The 18092-nt window shown below is 42.5% G+C and overlaps 1 protein-coding gene across 1 annotated transcript in view; it reads left to right on the top strand.

Annotated features, from left to right (window-relative positions):
* Positions 1-305: 305 nt before the first annotated feature.
* trpc1 (transient receptor potential cation channel, subfamily C, member 1) overlaps positions 306-18092 on the top strand; it is a 58823-nt gene continuing 41036 nt past the window's right edge. Inside the window, exons 1-5 of the mRNA XM_055645673.1 lie at positions 306-742; positions 9565-9716; positions 9812-9913; positions 14396-14598; positions 15510-15641. Coding sequence (XP_055501648.1) covers positions 610-742; positions 9565-9716; positions 9812-9913; positions 14396-14598; positions 15510-15641 — 722 coding nt within the window. The 5' untranslated portion in view covers positions 306-609. The remainder of the gene's footprint in view (positions 743-9564; positions 9717-9811; positions 9914-14395; positions 14599-15509; positions 15642-18092) is intronic.

The raw sequence follows: 18092 nt of genomic DNA on the forward strand, positions 1-18092 counted from the left end.
ATGGCAAGCATGGATGTGAAAATTGTAAAAAATATCTGGAATCTGTGACTACAATTTCTTTCTACCATGCAAAACGGTGGTCAAAATTGTGACACCTCTTGGAAACAGCAGGATATAGTGCACACCACACGTGTGGGAGTTTCATCAAAGACATTTAGAACTGTTTTGAAATCCTTTTTCTACATTGCCTTTTAAAACTTACACTTTTCAGCACTTCGTCAGTTTTGTTTTCCCCATTGTTTTTGGTTGGGCAGAATGGGAGAGAAGGAATGAAAGGAGAGAGAATGGAGGGCGGAACGAGGAAGAGATAATTGTCAAAATGGAAAGAATGATGATAAGGATGAAACGATAAAGAGGAAATAAATAAAGGGATGGGTGGATAAAAGAACGAGCGCTACAATGCAGAGAGAAGGCCAGGCAGGATGATCATGCGCACAGGGCGCTGGAGCCGTCACTACCACTGCCACTGCTTGGTGTGTTGAGAGAGAGAAGGGCTGATCTTGCAGCTGCCGGGCTGCTCCGCTACCGGGGGACAAGGGACAGATGCGGGGACCGCGGCGCGGCTGAGGGCGCCGACATGCACCGCTGAAGGGGGCAGCTCCGCTCGCCATGGCCAGCCTGTACCAGAGCACCGAGGCCGCCGCCGCCTCCCCCAACAGGTTCCTCACCTTAAAGGACGTGCGCGAAGTCAAGGAGGAGACCACCATGGACGAGAAGCTATTCATGCTGGCGTGCGAGAAAGGTCATCGCACTGCAGCCTCGGGGGAGGGAGGGAGGGAGATAGGGGGAGAAATGGAGGAGAGAGAGATAGGGGAGGAGAGGGAGAGCTGTGGGAGGGATGGGGATGGGAGGGAGAGATGATGGGAGAAGGGGGGGGGGGGGGGGTGAGAAATATGGGGAGAGAGAGATTGGGGAGGGGTGTGATTGTGGGGGGGGGGGGGGGGGAAGAGGTGATGTGGAGGGAGAAAGATGGGGCGAGAGAAACAGAAAGGGGAGAGGGTGAGATGATGGGGCAGATATGGAGGGGGGGGGGGGGAGAGGGCTGGTTGGTGGGATTGGCTCTGGCAGATGGGGAGAGGAAAGGATGGGGGGTGGATCATGAGCTGGTCTTGATGAGCATGGAGATCTGCTTTTGTCAAAATATGTAAACTTGCTATTCCTACATTTATGATGACTTATTTTAAATCAATGGGGACAAAAATCAGCATTTACGATTTGAACCTTCACATTTCCCCTTAATAACTTATTGCATTCTCTGATGGGATGCTCATGCTAAATATGGTGTGCAATAGCATGCATTATTTGGAATAGCATAACCTAATTCCAGTATATGTGTGCTGCCAGCAGTAAAATGGGATTTTGTAATATGAATAGTTAGTGCAAAATTACATTTTTATCCAGCAGACAGTGCATAATCCAGAGACAGTGCATAATAGCTAAAGCAAAACAGATAATTGTAATATGTTATCCCCTCCTCTCTACCCAGTACACCACCATAGGTGCACCTGTTTCTTCTCCTCACTCCCCCCACCTATCTCACCCAGTTCCTTTCCCCTCATCTCCCAATTGTCACTGATTTGGATCCGCCACTTTCATCCGCCACGTTCCACATTTTCTTTCACCCATGTCCCCTTTTCCTTTCATCCCCCTCCCCTTTCCCTTTCACCCCATTCCCCGACCCTTTCACCACCATCCTTCCTCTTATTCTACATTTCAACCCCTGCCTTTTTTCCACCGATTGCATCCTTTTGTCTTCTTCACTTATCACCTCCAGCAGTGGTTATTATGACCGTCCATCTCTCCTCCGCTTGACTAATCTACCATTCAACCACACCTCACCCGAATTCACCCTTTCTATCCTTCCCCTCTCTCTATCAACAAACTTCCTTCTATTCCTTATATCCAGAGATGCTGTCTGTCCTGCTGAGTTATTCTAGCACTCTGTGTCTGTCTCCCTTCTATCAGGTTGAAGAAGGGTCCCGACCTAAAACATCACGTTCATTTCCCTCCACGGATGTTGCCTGACCTTCTGTTCCTCCAGCAATTTGCTAGTTTACTCAATATTTCTGAAATTTCAGCATCTTGTGTCTCAAAGACAGTTTATCAACAATATTTAATGTACCTGATAGCTTTTAATGAATAACAATACCCAATCCTACTGAGAAATTTAGATAACATCACGACTTGGAAAAACAAATCATAACGGGTCCTTTTCAGAATGGCAGGCAGTGCCGAGTGGAGTGCCGCGAGGATCGGTGTTGGGGCCGCAACTATTTACTATATATATTAATGATTTGGAAGAGGGATTTAGGCGCAACACTGGCAAGTTTGCGGATGACACAAAGCTGGGTGGCAGTGTGAACTGTGAAGAGGATGTTAGGAGGTTGCAGGGTTACTTGGACAGGTTGAGTGAGTGGGCAGATGCGCGGCAGATGCAGTATAATATAGATAAATGTGAGGTTATCCACTTTTGCGGAAAAAACAAGGGGGCAGATTATTATCTCAATGGGGTTAGGTTAGGTAAGGGGGAGGTGCAGCGAGACCTGGGTGTCCTTGAACATCGGTCACTGAAAGTTGGCTTACAGGTACAGCAGGCAGTGAAGAAAGCTAATGGAATGTTAGCCTTCGTAACAAGAGGATTTCAGTATAGGAGTAAAGAGGTTCTTCTGCAGTTGTATAGGGCTCTGGTGAGATCACATCTGGAGTATTGTGTACAGTTTTGGTCTCCTAATTTGAGGAAGGACATCCTTGTGATTGAAGCAGTGCAGCATAGGTTCACGAGATCGATCCCTGGGATGGCGGGACTGTCATATGAGGAAAGATTGAAAAGACTTGGCTTGTATTCATTGGAGTTTAGAAGGATGAGGGGGTGTCTTATAGAAACATATAAAATTATAAAAGGACTGGACAAGCCAGATACAGGAAATATGTTCCCAATGTTGGGTGAGTCCAGAACCAGGGGCCACAGTCTTAGAATAAAGGGGAGGTCATTTAAGACTGAGGTGAGAAAAAGCTTTTTCAGCCAGAGAGTTGTGAATTTATGGAATTCCCTGCCACAGAGGGCAGTGGAGGTCAAGTCACTGGATGGATTTAAGAGAGAGTTAGATAGAGCTCTAGGGGCTAGTGGAGTCGAGGGATATGGGGAGAAGGCAGGCATGGGTTATTGATAGGGGATGATCAGCCATGATCACAATGAATGGCGGTGCTGGCTCGAAGGGCCGAATGGCCTCCTCCTGCATCTATTTTCTATGTTTCTATAACCCAGTTTACTATAAACTAAATTTCGATTTTAGATTATTATCTATAATTTATAGTGAGCCGGCGTTATTATCGAGAATACTCTGAAAGTGGATTGTCTTTTTCATAATTGACATTGATAGCTGCCAGATTTAATTTTACAAGTGCTCTTATTAAATAATTTGAGCTGTCAAAGGTGGATTTACTTATCAGAATCTGACCATTCAAAAAAGTTATACACAGAATTGTTTAATATGGATTGTAAATTCACTTTCCCGTTTATGTCATTTTTAACAAGCAAATTAAAATTTGAACGAAACTGAGTACTGGAAACCTGAAATGGAAATTGCAGGAAATAGTTGTGCAGGCAGCAGCTATAGGGAAAGAGGAATTAACAGCTTGGAGAATGGAGTCTGTGTGACCATCAGCAATGGTGGGCAGCACTGAAGATGTTGTGACTGTGACAGGGCCGTGCCGTATTTTGCAGTAGAACATATTTGTTCATTGCGACCGTCATGGAGTGTTGGTATTCTTTCGCTCTATTTGTGCCCAGGTGCCTTGACGTCAGTGACAAAGTGACAACAGTGGGAATTTCTAGAGGATTAGGGAGTCCAGATCAGGAAATCTTGGATTGAGGCATGTGGAGAGTTGAATCAGATCATCTGACTGGAGGTTCTGATGTATGTTGAGAGGGGGCAGTTGGCATCGTGTGGGGGGGTGCATAGGGTATGGTTGGTAATTAGGGTTGGGATGATATAGATTCATGATCAGCTACTAGGAGGAGGATACAAGTGGAAATCTGACAGGTAGAATGTATTTGGGGTTGGTGGTTCAATGCTACTTTATGGTTCAATGGTACTTTATTTGTTACCTGTACCGAGGTACAGTGACGTCATTTTTGTATGCAATTCAGCGCAAGTATCACTATATATAAGCACTTAGATACATCTTGATGCTGATAGTCAGAAGTTTTAGAACAAAGGCCTTGTTGAGTGAGAATGAGAGGCATATGGTGGCGGTGAAGATTAGTTCAATGCCCAATTCAGTTTCGATACAAATCCAAGTGGAAAATCCTGCCCTGTGTGGGAGTGCTTTCCAGCTTTACGGTTGTTCTGGACTGGCTTCCAACCTATTGACAGCCACTCAAAGAACGACACGATTCAATTTACTACATATTGTTACAAATATTAGTTACAAGATTGGCACAGCAGTGAAGTACCCAGTTGAATTTCTGTTGCAGTATTAAGTTTAACAAAAAAAAATTCCTGCTGCTATTTTGGCAAATTATTGATTTTTCTTGGATTTGATTACAGTTTAAAACAAAAACACCTAGGCCGATCCAAATTCTTGGCCTTCGTCTCACATTGATGAACATTTGTGATAAATGAACACTTGCAATGACGTTGTTGCGTACATCTTTGTGCTAGTTGGTTCAGCTGAACTGAAGGAACAATAAGACTCCAGGTCAACAACAAGATTCCACCAGCTCCTGCTAATGGTTTATTTTTGTCGCTTTTTTTGCTCCCTTTGAATTTTTGTAATACCTTCCCCTTTCAATCAACTTTTGCTGAGCAGATTTACCTCCCAGCAAGTACTGGGAGATGGGATTAATACAGAAGGGTCCTCATTGGTCAGTGTGGATGAGTTAAGTTGAATGAGCTGTTTCCATGCTGCACAGCTCAGTACAGGTATTTCTATTTAGGAACATTTTTGATTTAGGAGTTGATTATGAGTAATAATTCCACCTCTGTTATTCTTATCTGATCCAAAGAAACTGTTCTGTTAATTGTCCAAACATATTCAACAGATAGAGTCTGAGGAAGGGTTCCGATCCAAAATGTCACCTATTCCTTTTCTCCAGAGGTGCTGCCTGACCCTCTGAGTCACTCCAGTATTTTGCAATTGCATCTGCAGTTCCATCCTCTTACATATTTTGCCGTTATTGACTTGAATTCAATTGAAAGGTAGAGCATGGAAACAGGCCCTTCTTCCCACCGGGTCAATATAAACCATCGATCATCCATTCACATTCGTTCTAAGTGATATCTTTCCAATCCACTCCCTACACACAATTTTTCAGAGGCCAATTAACCTGCACATTTATGGGATGTTGATGAAAATCCATGTGGTTACAGGGAGAATGTGCAAACTCCACATGATGGCACCTGAGGTTAGGAGTGAACCTGGGTGTCTGGTGCTGTGAGGCAGCAGCTAGCTCTACCATCTGCATCACTGTGCTGCCTTTTCCCCTACGCTGATTTGCTCCAATTTTGAACAGCTCTCTCACCTCTCTATGTATTTCAGTACATTTTGTTCCAGCCATTTCCCTGCCCTGTCTAATTTCATTTTTGTATCTTTCACCCTCCCTTCTTTGCTCTGTTGCCTCGATCAGTTGTCTTTCTCGTCTAATGCTATGGTAGCACGGAAAGCAGTTGAATGTTTTCTTTTGCGAAAGTCTTGCCAATTGATTGTGCATCATCTGAAGGCCAAAGTACATGACAGCTAATTCGGCTCCATCTTGTGCTCTGAACATGACATTTATGGCTTGCAACTATTAAAGTGTACCATCATTCTGCAGTCTCTCTGACCTGCATTGGGGAGTCAAGCATAGTACATTAATAACATGCAAACATTCATCTACATAACCACTTCAGATGCGTCATAGAGTCATAATAGGACAAGAATTGATACGGAGCCAAAAAAGTTCAAAACAGCAAGTTTGACATTGCAAAGATTTATTCTTTGCTGGAAATGTTTGAAGATATTGAGAGCCTTGTGGTATAGGAAGGGAATTAGGCTCTGGATGGTGAAAGCCAAGAATAGCACTGCTGGAGCAGAGGAGTCGGAGGTGGGTTCATGTGGCAAGACTGGGAACAACACTGAGTTGTTGCAGCTTGAGGAAGGTGCAAAGAAAGCAGGAGAGAAGATCATGACTGGATTGGAACACGGGGATGAGAATTTTTTAATTTGCATTGATAAATCAGGAACCTGTGTAGGCAGAAACGGCAGGTGTTTTTTTATTAATTCAAGGGACGTGGCCTTCTCAGGCTGAGCCAGCATGCAATTTCCAGTCCCTAATTCCCTTGAGAATGTGGTAGTGAGCAGCCTTCTTGTACTGCTGATGTATGTAAGGCACAAGTGTACCCAAAATGCTGTTAAGGCGGTAGTTCCTGGATTTTGCTACGGCAACACTGAAGGAACGGAGATATATTTCCAGGTCAAGGTGGTGTGTGCCCTGGAGGGCATCGTCTAGGCGATCGTGTTCCCATGCATTTGCTGACTGTCCTTCAAGCTGGTAGAGGTTGTGGATTTGGAAGGTGCTGTCTAAGGAGACTCGTGAGCTGCTAAATTGCATCCTGTAGATGGTCCAGACAGCAGCGACTGCTTCAATGGTGGAGTGAGTAAACGGTGGATGGGGTGCCTATCAAGCAGGTTCCTGGATGGTGTTGAGCTCCTTGAAGCTGCACTCTTCCAACCAAGTGGAGAATACTCCCACTCATTCGCACAACTGACGTGCTTTGTAGATTGTGGACATGATTTGGAGATATACGAGATGAGTGTTTTACAGGAAGATTCCTTTTAGATAGTCAGTCTTTTCCAAGGATGCATTTGTAAAATGCGAGAGGGCATAGGTTTAAGGTGAGAGGAGGAAAGTTTAAAAGAAGTTTGCAAAGGAAGTTTTTTTTACACAGTGGGATGCAGGTGCCTGGAATGCCTTGCCAGGGAGAAGTGGCGGAAACAGATACGATAGCAGCATTTTAAGAGGCACGGGATTAGAGTGATGAAGGCAGGTGAGACTAGGTTAATGTGGCATCAACCAAATGAACGATCATTAACCTGAAATCTGAACACCATTTCTCTGTCCACAGATGCTGTCCAACTGCTATTTTTGATTTTGATTTTAGATTTCCAATGCCTGCTATTTTTGATTTTGATTTTAGATTTCCAATGCCTTTCAGAGGCTGCTGCAGTTTGAATCAATAGATTTTTAATGAGTTTTGGTTTTAAATGGGAAAGGACAAGCAGTGCAGTGTATCATGTGCGCTGCAGATTTTTCCTGTCAGAAATTCACGTGCCATATTGACCGTACAAAGTCCACCCCACTACAATCACACATTCCTACATCTCACTGTTACTGATGTTGCTGCATTTGCCTTTTGATTACGTCTATTTTAAAAATGAAAAAGGACAACACTTAGAAAGACATGGAGGCGGAGTGGATGTGCCTGGAAACAATAGTCACAAATAAAATCATGGATATATATTGCTTCAAAAAAGCAACCTCAGATGCATTACAGCTGAAAAACCTTATGTATTACTGCAATGATCTGAAGGATCATTGCAGTAACAAAAGATTGTCCTAGAGGTCCTTCCAGTTCTTCAAGTTTCTACCTGTGTAATTTCATATCTCGTAACATATGCTTTTTACTGCAACCATTCTACTTTTTGTTTCAATTGGAAACATGAAAGGTTGTATTGTAAAATATGTGCGCACACAGATCATTATTTAATTCTCAAGGTAGACACAAAATGCTTGAGTAACTCAACGAGACGGGCAGCATCTCTGGAGAGAAGGAATGAGTAACGTTTTGGGTCAAGACCCTTCTTCAGACTGACGGTCAGAAGAAGGGTCTTGACCTGAAATTGCAGCCATTCCTTCTCTCCAGGGATACTGCCTGTCCCGCTGAGTTACTCCAGCATTTTGTCCATCTTTGGTATAAGCCAGCATCTGAAGTTCCTTCCTACACATGATTTAATTCATCCTCTTATTAAATGTTGTGACTTTCAGACTAACCATCAATTGAAATAGCCATTGCAATGGATTTAAGCACATTACTCTTTTTAAACAAATTCTATGTCTCTTCTGAATTCCTTGTATATTTTTTTAAGCAATGCTCATGTATCAAATTCCAAGTAAAATGGCAACAATCTGAATTTTTCATCTTTTTAAACTAATAAAACTTCTAAGATGCCTCACAGGAAGATCATGTAGTGTGCTGTGGTCTCAGTATCTGCAGGCACTGATTCAGCAGTTGGGCAGGGGGAATTAGAGATTGATCAAGAGGTCGTGGAGGTCAGAAATGATTGACGCCACAGAAATAGATGAAAACAATGAAATTAGTAAATTTGTGGTATTGTGGAAATCAAACGTTACCTGAGTCTGGGTGAGTGAGTCTGTATCATTTTTGTATTAATAGAAAACATTTGCACAATTTCTATATGTGTGCCACTTTGTGCTTTAAACATTCAAGTACATGACTGATTCCTTCTTCACTGGTAACCTTGTTCAGAGGGGTCAAAAGGGCATGAAAACAACAGGAGAATCGAGGACTCGGAGAGCATGAATCATTGACACACAAAGCTGATCTCTAAGTAATTATTGTACAAAAGATTTAGCAATTTATTTTCAAGTAATTTCCTTTCTCCAGAGGCTGTTGCTGATGACATCATCTAACTGGCTTTGTATCTAATGAATTTTTAAAAAGAATTCTGATAGCAAACTTGGCAGAAAGCTAATTTTTAATAACATAGATCTTTTGCAGAATGCTAAATATGATTGAAATGTGCACCAGTGGTGTTGATGGAGATGTTGAAATAGCAAGACTGTTTATGAAACTAATTTATCTTAAAAAACCCTTAATGTGAAATTTAATGTGAGAACGTATGAATTGGATCAAAGTTTTTTTTGTGCCAGTTTGTTGGGTAAACGAGTCATTTAAAAACCACATTCTGGTAGCTATTTGTATTTAGTTATTTTACAGCTGGGCTAATTATAAAGTAACATAAATTTTCAATGGTTTGTGTGATTTCCATTGAATGCACTGGAAAAGAGGAAAGTAGTGTAGCCCATGCAAGAGGTTTTAGTGGCCGGTGGTAAATTTGATTTCTGAGATAAATGACATATTGGCTCAGTGGTAGAGTTGCTGCCTCACAGTGCAAGAGACCCGGGTTTGATTCTGACTTCGGGTGCTGTCTGTGTGGATTTGTGCGCTCTTCCTGTGACCACGTGGGTGTTTCCGGATGCTCCGGTTTCCTCCCACACTCCAAAGACGCACAGGTTTGTAGGTTAATGCTTTGGTAAAATTGTAAATTGTCCCTACTGTGGATCGCTGATCGGTGTGGATACGGTGGGTCCAGACTCCCGGAGAGCAATGAGCATGAGCATGGCAGTGTCTAAAGAAGGGTCCTGACCAGAAACATCAATCATTCATTTCCTCCAGAGATGCTGGCTGACCAGCTGAGCTACTTCAGCACCTTCTGTCTATCTTCAGAGTTAATGTCCTGTTGTTGCATTACCGTTAACTTTTATTGTTTTGAACATTACAGGAGACAATTACATGGTCAAAAAGCTCCTTGATGAGAAGTTCAGTGAGCTGAATATAAACTGTGTGGACGTGCTGGGGAGGAATGCAGTAACCATTGCAATTGAAAATGAGAATCTGGAGATCCTAAAGCTACTACTGGAGCGGGGTTGTCAGGTGCCAGTGTTCATTATTGCTAAACTCTTTGTAAAATGGTTACTTCAGATATAATGTTGCAGTGTCGTGAAGCGTCTTCTTCCCATTTGTTTTAGACTACGGATGCACTGCTGGTGGCTATTGGCTCTGAAGTTGTCGGTGCTGTGGATATTCTTCTAAACCATCGCCCCAGACGGACATCCAAACCAACTATAGCAGTTAGTAAACCTTGGTTCCTTTTACATTCAGTGTAAATTTCATTCCCACTATGAACCCTCCAGCATTTTCCAGCGGTGAGATAGGTGGAGGTGATGTGAGAATCACTGCTTTGGATACCATCTTTTTATAGCCATGGCAAATATAAAAGGATCCAAGTTTGCTAACCATTCAAGTAGCAAGCTGGTTAAATCCAAAAGCTGGTAAGTCGCAGATAGAAAATATCTAAAGGGGTTGTCCCACTGCGGCGACCTAATCCGCGAGTTAAGACGAGTGTCTTCGACCTTCAAACTCGAGGGCACACGCCTAGAAAACCTTGAGCTGGATCGACCGTCAGCGTTGAAACAGCGAGCTGGGTCGACCGACCACACACATACACACACACACACACACACACACACACACACACACACACACACACACACACACACACACACACACACACACACACACACACACACACACACACACACACATCGCAAAGGTGGGGGCCAGGGAAAGCGGGGGAGCGCTGTCTGAAATTCACACCCACGATGAAGAGGAAGGAAAGACAGCTGCACAGTGTACGGTAAGTCCTTTAGAGAGCGCGGAAGGGAGGGGGGGGGGGCGAGAAGGGGAGAGAAAGGGGGGAGAAGGGGTGGAGACACTTTTAAGAAGTATATATTAAGTTTAGCGGGCATTTTACCTACCGGTTGGTTTTCCTGGGTTCTGAAAACTCCAATGAGCCAATAAAAATGTCCAGTCAGCAAATGATATTGCCTACGGCTGCCCTCGACTTCCTGTAACTAAATAACGACCCCACTCCACTGAACTACGAGTTAAAAAGAACCATGCCAACCAAATTTTACTCGCCGAAAGATTTTCAACATGTTGAAAATATTTCCGTGACCTAGCTGAGGCTGCAAGTATTCGGGAACTTCCCTCGAGCATGAAAGAGAGTTCCAGTGGCCTCGTAGGACCTCCTAGGACCATGTGTCGACCATGCTGCGAGTTTGAGTCGAGGGAAAACTCATGTAAACTTGCAGATTAGGTCGCCGCAGTGGGACAACCCCTTAACTCCACCTTAGCAAAAGTATGGAACAGGAGATTTTTGAAGTGAATGCGGCTCATTAATGTTGATATTCAGAAGAACGTTTGTACCCAAATCACTATAGACAATAGGTGCAGGGATAGGCCATTCGGCCCTGAGAGCCAGCACCACCATTCAATGTGATCATGGCTGATCATCCCCAATCAGTACCCTGTTCCTGCCTTCTCCCCATATCCCCTGACTCCGCTATTTTTAATAGTCCTCTCTAGCTCTCTCTTGAAAGTATCCAGAGAACCGGCCTCCACCGCCCTCTGAGGCAGAGAAATCCACAGACTCACAACTATGTTTCCGCATCTCCATTCTAAATGGCTTACCCCTTATTCTTAAACTGTGGTTCTGGATTCCCCCAACATTGGGAACATTTCCTGCCTCTAGCGTGTCCAAACCCTGAATAATCTTATATGTTTCAATAAGATATCCTCTCATCCTTCTAAACTGAGTATACAAGCCCAGCCGCTCCATTCTCTCAGCATATGACAGTCCTGCCAACACAAGGTTAATGTAATGGTACAGCAGGTAATTAAATGTGTGGGAAGGAACTGCAGATGCTGGTTTCAACCAAAGATAGACACAAAAAGCTGGAATAACCCAACGGGACAGGCAGCGTCTCGGGCGAGAAGGGATGGGTGACATTTCGGGTTGAGACTCTTCTTCCGACTGACTGACTGACTGACTGATGGGAAATAATATGGTAGTTGGTAGTACAAGGGGTTTGGAGAGTAACAGTTCATCACTATTATACTCGAACCTTCATCTACAATATAGTCTCCAGCCTCAGAGTGACATGATGGTGCAACCAGACAAGCTGCTGCCTCATGGTTCCAATGATTCTAGTTCAATCATAAACTCTAGCACTGTCAGTGTGGAGTTTGCATCCTTCGATGATGTGTTCTTCTGGGTGCCCAAGTTTCCTCCCTCATCTCAAAGATCCTCATCCCTCATCCCAAAGACGTGTGGATTGCTAAATTAATTGGTCATTCTTGGTGAGAGGGGGGATTGATGTACATTTCATGTAAATGAGTGTGTGATGATTGGCGTGGACTTGGTGGGCATGGGGCCTGCTTCTTTGCTGTATAACACGTAATGCAGTATTGTGCATTTGAAACACTGTACTTTTTTGATTTCCTTGCCTGAGAATCTCCTGAATGAGAAAGGATATATTTGCATAAGAGGGTTAAAGGCCTGTCTCACTTAGGCGTTTTTTCAGCGGACTGCCGGCGATTGTCAAGTTGCCGGCAGTCGCCTGAAAAACCGGCAACTGGAACGGCGACTCTCAGAGTGGAACACGCACTCACATACATCGCTTCCTTCACCAGCCCGTTATGCAGGTTGGGGACAGAGCAAGCTGGGGGAGTGCAGTCTAAAACATTCACACAGTGCAAAGTCAGGGTGAAAGACACATATGAATAGGAAGGTTGGCGCTGTAAAAAGATGGCTAAAGCACAGTGTACGGTAAATCCTTTCAAAGAGGGAGGGAGAAGGGGGGAGAAGGAGTGGAGACAACTTTTAACAAGCCAGAGATACACGGGTGTGAAGCTCCGCGGACATTTAACATTACCGGTCGGTTACCCTTGGTTCTGAAAACAACTGCTTACCTTTTTTCTCCCAACGAGCCAATGAAATTCACCGGTCAGCACCGGCCACAACCTACGAAAACCTCAGAGAACCTTCGACCTCCTGGCAACCCATCAGGACCTACCTTCTGGCGACCAACCCACGGCTCGAGAATTCTCGTTACTCTCCATGGTGGCTTCTTTCTGGTCGCTGCTAATTTTTCAACATTTTGAAAAATTCACGCTGATCATAATGAGGCCGCGACTAGTTCACAGAATGCGGGAACACCTCACGACCATGAGGGTGACTCCCCGGCAACCACCCGCGAACATGTGAGGACTGCATAGTCTCCTGCAATCGCCTAAAAAGTTGCCTAAGTGGGACAGGCCCATTACTATATCGATTCCTTGGACCAGAAGTGTATCTTACAAGAGTTAACTAAGGGTGGACCATTTATGCTTGAGATGAGGGAATGTATCTTTGTTTAGAGATTTGTGAATCCATGGCATTCTCCTAAACACTGTTGATGCTCAATCATTGCAAGTTTGTGAGACTGAGAATGCTAATTGAGAATGCAATAACGAAAAGAGGATGAGGCTGAAAATGTTGAGGCTGTAGACATTATTGGATAGCAGACATTGCTCAATCGGCTTTGTCCTATTTATACCTCCTTTATTCTCCTGTCCCTCTTCTGTTGATTCTCTTGTGAATCTTTGACCATCAATTAACTTTGCTTATTTTCACAAGGTGGATCATTTAAAGAGTGGTTTTAATTACAAGGCATGAGAACGTTTGATCCAGCGTATTAAACCATGCGTGCTGTTACTGTGCTGCCTGTGCTCATCTATAACAGTTATGACTGCCTCCTCATGCTTCACTGTAAAATATGGCATTTAAAACCATGTATAGATGAGAAAATAAGCTGGCTAAATATTCATATTGGAATAAGTCTCGTAGATTGCTTTTTAAAATAGATTTGCAAATGTTTCTGGTAAATTGAAATCCAATTTTGTGGGAAAAATTACCATGGCAAAGGAAATGACACCTGGCCAATTCTATAAAATCACGTTTAAATTAAAAGGGGAAAACTTTCATCTCTGAACTAGTGAGCCATGGTGACCCATGCAGCCGATGCTGCACATATAATTATGAACTAACAAACAGTGAAAGGTCTATTTGTATTACTAACTTAATAGAATTTTCCACATCACTTTTTTTCTGTAACAAATTAAAATAAGCTAGAATTCGTGGAAATTTCTTACTTATTTAATTTGGCTCAAGTTCCAGATGTTTATCGAAAAATCAATGTAGATTTTGTGTGACATTAGCAAGTACAGTCCATTGATTAATCAGCAAACACATGCAGTTAGCACAATAAATACTATCTCAAGCACTTGAACCCTTACTTTATTGGATAAACACACTCTTGGACTGTTACATAACGAGTACTTCTTTTAGCCATTTGCAACACTGACTAAATAGAAATTCTGTACTATTAATTGCACTAATAAATCTACATAGATTTTTTCCAAAACAACTGTCATCATTGCTAATGTAATCAGTTTGCTGAGTAAACAGGGACTCCATGCCCTCTCGTATATAAGAAGCCCTGTGTATTAACTGCAATGACAACAAACAGGTAAACTCTGTCAAGTCATACAAAAAATGATGATTCAATTGGTTTAATCCTTCTATTAATTTGAAGTCCATCAATTTTTTGCCATTCATTTAAAAAAAACCTTTCGCGCACAGATATTTTGTGAAATGATCTACTTTATTAATTTAACTCTGGGGAAGGTTCCCATTCACCTGACGCCTTCCATTTTATTTGCTTAAACAGAAATTAATGCAGAGAATTCAGAATCCCGAATACTCCACCACAATGGACGTGGCTCCTGTGATTCTTGCTGCTCACCGCAATAATTATGAGATCCTTACCATGCTTCTCAAACAGGATCTCTCATTGCCAAGACCTCATGCTGTAGGGTGTGAGTGCACCCTATGCAATGCTAAGAACAAGAAAGATAGCCTGCGGCATTCGAGGTATGTATTTTACATTATAATATAGAAAATATGTTAACAAATGATATTTATAAATCTGACTGTGAGAAGTTAGCTCTTTGTAACCCATATCATGTAGATTCCATGGTTCCAATTTATTTGAATTAAAGACACATATTGCATGATTTATATTGCCTAGAATTTTTTTATTTTACCTTTGTGCTTACTGAAAAAGTGAAGTCTTTTGAGACAATATTTTGATACCAAATTAGATTTATTCAGATCCACAACAATTGATTTTAAAATTTGGGAAAGTAATTCACTATCTAATCAAATGTACAATTCTGTTCCCTAACAATTTGAACATTTTAAAGCGTCATTTTTTTTATTTGACCATTTCACTCCAAAACTCATCTGTGACTTTTCCATTGATTGATTGAAATGTACAGTGTGGAAAAAGCCCCTTCGGCCCTTGATCACCGACCATTGATCACCTGTTCACACAAGTTCTATGTTATTCCAACTTTATGCATCCACTCCCAACACAGCAGGGGCAATTTACATAGGCCAATTAACTTAATAAACCCAGGTGTCTTTGGAATATGTGAGGAAACCGGAGCAGTCGGAGGAAACCCTCGCGGTCACACGGAGAACATACAAACTCCACACAAACAGCACCCAGAGGTCAAGATTAAACCTGGGTCTCTGGTGCTGAGAGGCCAGCAGTTCCATCAGCTCAACCACTGTAATGCCCTAACTTGAAATTGCGAAGCGCAATTAGTTTAACTCACAGGGCTGTATAGGTAGAGCATGTTTGAGCTTAAAATAACATTTCCTTGATTACTGTATCAGCTAGTGTGAACACTGGATCAAATTCCGTTAATTTTACTTTTGAAGATTTATGGCAAAAGATGGATCTGAGTTGAGTGAAGGATGGAATTTTCTTTTTGCAGGTTTCGTCTTGACATCTATCGCTGCCTGTCCAGTCCATCACTGATCATGCTTACAGAGGAGGATCCTATCCTCAGGGCCTTTGAACTCAGTGCCGATCTGAAGGAATTGAGTCTGGTGGAAGTGGAGTTTAGGTACATGTGATGCTTCTCTTGCACGTAACACAGCCAAGAAATGTATCAAAGGGCAATTACACTTTGACAACAAATATGCAATGGATACAGGGCTGCAGTGTGGGATCCCTTAATTGAACTGAACTGTTGCTTCACTGCAGCTCTGACGTATTTGCTCTCTAACCTTTTATTGCTCGATGAACCAGTTAATGGAGCAGAACACTAACAAATGAGAATGAAAAACACTCAAATATTTAACAAAATAAACTTGGGTGACATTCTGCTGTACTGGAACATGGCAGTAAGAATTTTTATTTTGTTTTCCTATATTGTATGCACTCAAAATTAGAATAACTGTGATCTTGTCCTAGTTATAAGGCAGTGAGTGCACGAGCTTACAAAGTAAGCTATAGCACAATTTTGTACTTGACCAGTTAATTGTTTTCTATGGTTGGTTGAGAAATTAATGTTGATTGTAACAGTGGAAGAACCCCTACTCTTGATGGTTTGAATCAGATGGTTGTTTATTCTAATGTATAATCAGAAGAAAAAAAATCCCCAGCTACACTAGACCCACTTGCCTGCGCTTGGTCCATATCCCTCCAAACCTGTCCTGTCTATGTACCTGTATAACTGTTTCTTAAACGATGGGATAGTCCCAGCCTCAACTACCTCCTCTGGCAACTTGTTCCATACAGCCACCACCCTTTGTGTGAAAATATTCCCCCTCGGATTCCTATTAAATCTTTTCCCCTTCAGCTTAAACCTATGTCCTCTGGTCCTCGATTCACTTACTCTGGGCAATAGACTCTGTGCACCTACCTGCCTGCAAGCCACTGTATAAGCAGGAGGAGGTGTTAGAGGTCCTGTAACTCTTAAAGGTGAGTAAATCCTTGGGGCCATATTAGGATGTTATGGGAAGCAAGGGAGGAGATTTTTTAAACCTTATTAACCACATGCGAGGCACTAGAAGACTGGAGGAAAGCTAATCATGTACATTTATTTAAGAAGGGCAGCAGAGATAAGACAGGGAACTGAAGACGGGTGAGTCTTGGACTAACGGTGAAACGAGTTTTGGAAAAGATTCTGAGAGATATGATTTGTTTGTATTTGGAAAGGCAAGGACTAATCAGGGATAGCCAGCATGGCTTTATACATGGGAAATCGTCTGAAATATTTGAGTGTTTTTGAAGAGGTGTCCAAGTGGTTGAAGATGGCTGGTCAATAGATATTGGCTAAATATGTTTTTGACTGCCTTTGACATCATCCTGCATGGTAGGCTGGTGCTGAAGGTTAGAACACATGGGGTCCAGGGCGAGCTAGTCAATTGAATAGAATATTGGAGAAATCTTTCTGGAGGAAAGATAGAGGATAATAGAAGAATGTGTGCTGCAGAGCCTGGTGCTGGATCCACTGTTGTTCGTCATATAAATGATATGGATGTAGTTGGCTTGATTAGTCGGTTTGCAGATGACACCAAATTTGCTGGTAGTGGAAACCGTGAAGGAGGTTGTCTAAGGGTTCAACATGGTCTAGATCAATTGAAAAAGCGGGCAAAGGAATGGCAGATGAAGTTTAACTTGTGCAAGGGCAAAGTGATAAATTTGGGAAGTTAAACCCAAATTAAACCCAGGTTAATCCAGGACAGGACTTGCATAGTGAATGTCAGGGCCGGCCACTGAGTGCAAGTACATAGTTCCCTGAATGTGGCAACACAGGTAGTTTTAGTTTGATTTATTATTGTCACGTGTATCGAGGTACAGTGAAAAGCTTTTTGTTGCATGTTAACCAGTCAGCGAAAGGCGATACATGACTACAATCAAGCAGCCCACAGTGCACAAGGTGAAGGGCATGAAGTTAGAGCAAGATACAGTCCAGTAAAGACTGATTAAAGATAGTTTGGTCTCCAATAAAGTAGATGAGAGGTCAGGAACACACACTAGTTGGTGGGAGGATGGTTCAGTTGCCTGATAACAGCTGGGAAGAAACTGCCCTGAATCTGGAGTTACAAACCTCACCATAATGTTTGGGACAAAGACCCATCATTTATTTATTTGCCTCTGTACTCCACAATTTGAGATTTGTAATAGAAAAAAAAAATCACATGTGCTAAAAGTGCACATTGTCAGATTTTAATAAAGGCCATTTTTATACATTTTGGTTTGCACCATGTGGAAATTACAGCAGTGTTTATATGTAGTCCCCCCCATTTCAGAGCACCATAATGTTTGGGACACAGAAATGTCATGTAAATGAAAGTAGTCATGTTTAGTTTTTTGTTGCATATCCTTTGCATGCAATCACTGCTTGAAATTTGCGATTCATGGACATCACCAGTTGCTGGGTGTCTTCTCTTGTGATGCTATGCCAGGCCTGTATTGCAGCCATCTTTAGCTTAAACTTGTTTTGGGGGCTAGTCCCCTTCAGATTTCTCTTCAGCAAATAAAAGGCATGCTCAATTAGGTTTAGATC

The sequence above is a fragment of the Leucoraja erinacea genome, chromosome 14 (genome assembly GCF_028641065.1).
Source record: "Leucoraja erinacea ecotype New England chromosome 14, Leri_hhj_1, whole genome shotgun sequence".
Taxonomy (NCBI): Eukaryota; Metazoa; Chordata; class Chondrichthyes; order Rajiformes; family Rajidae; genus Leucoraja; species Leucoraja erinaceus.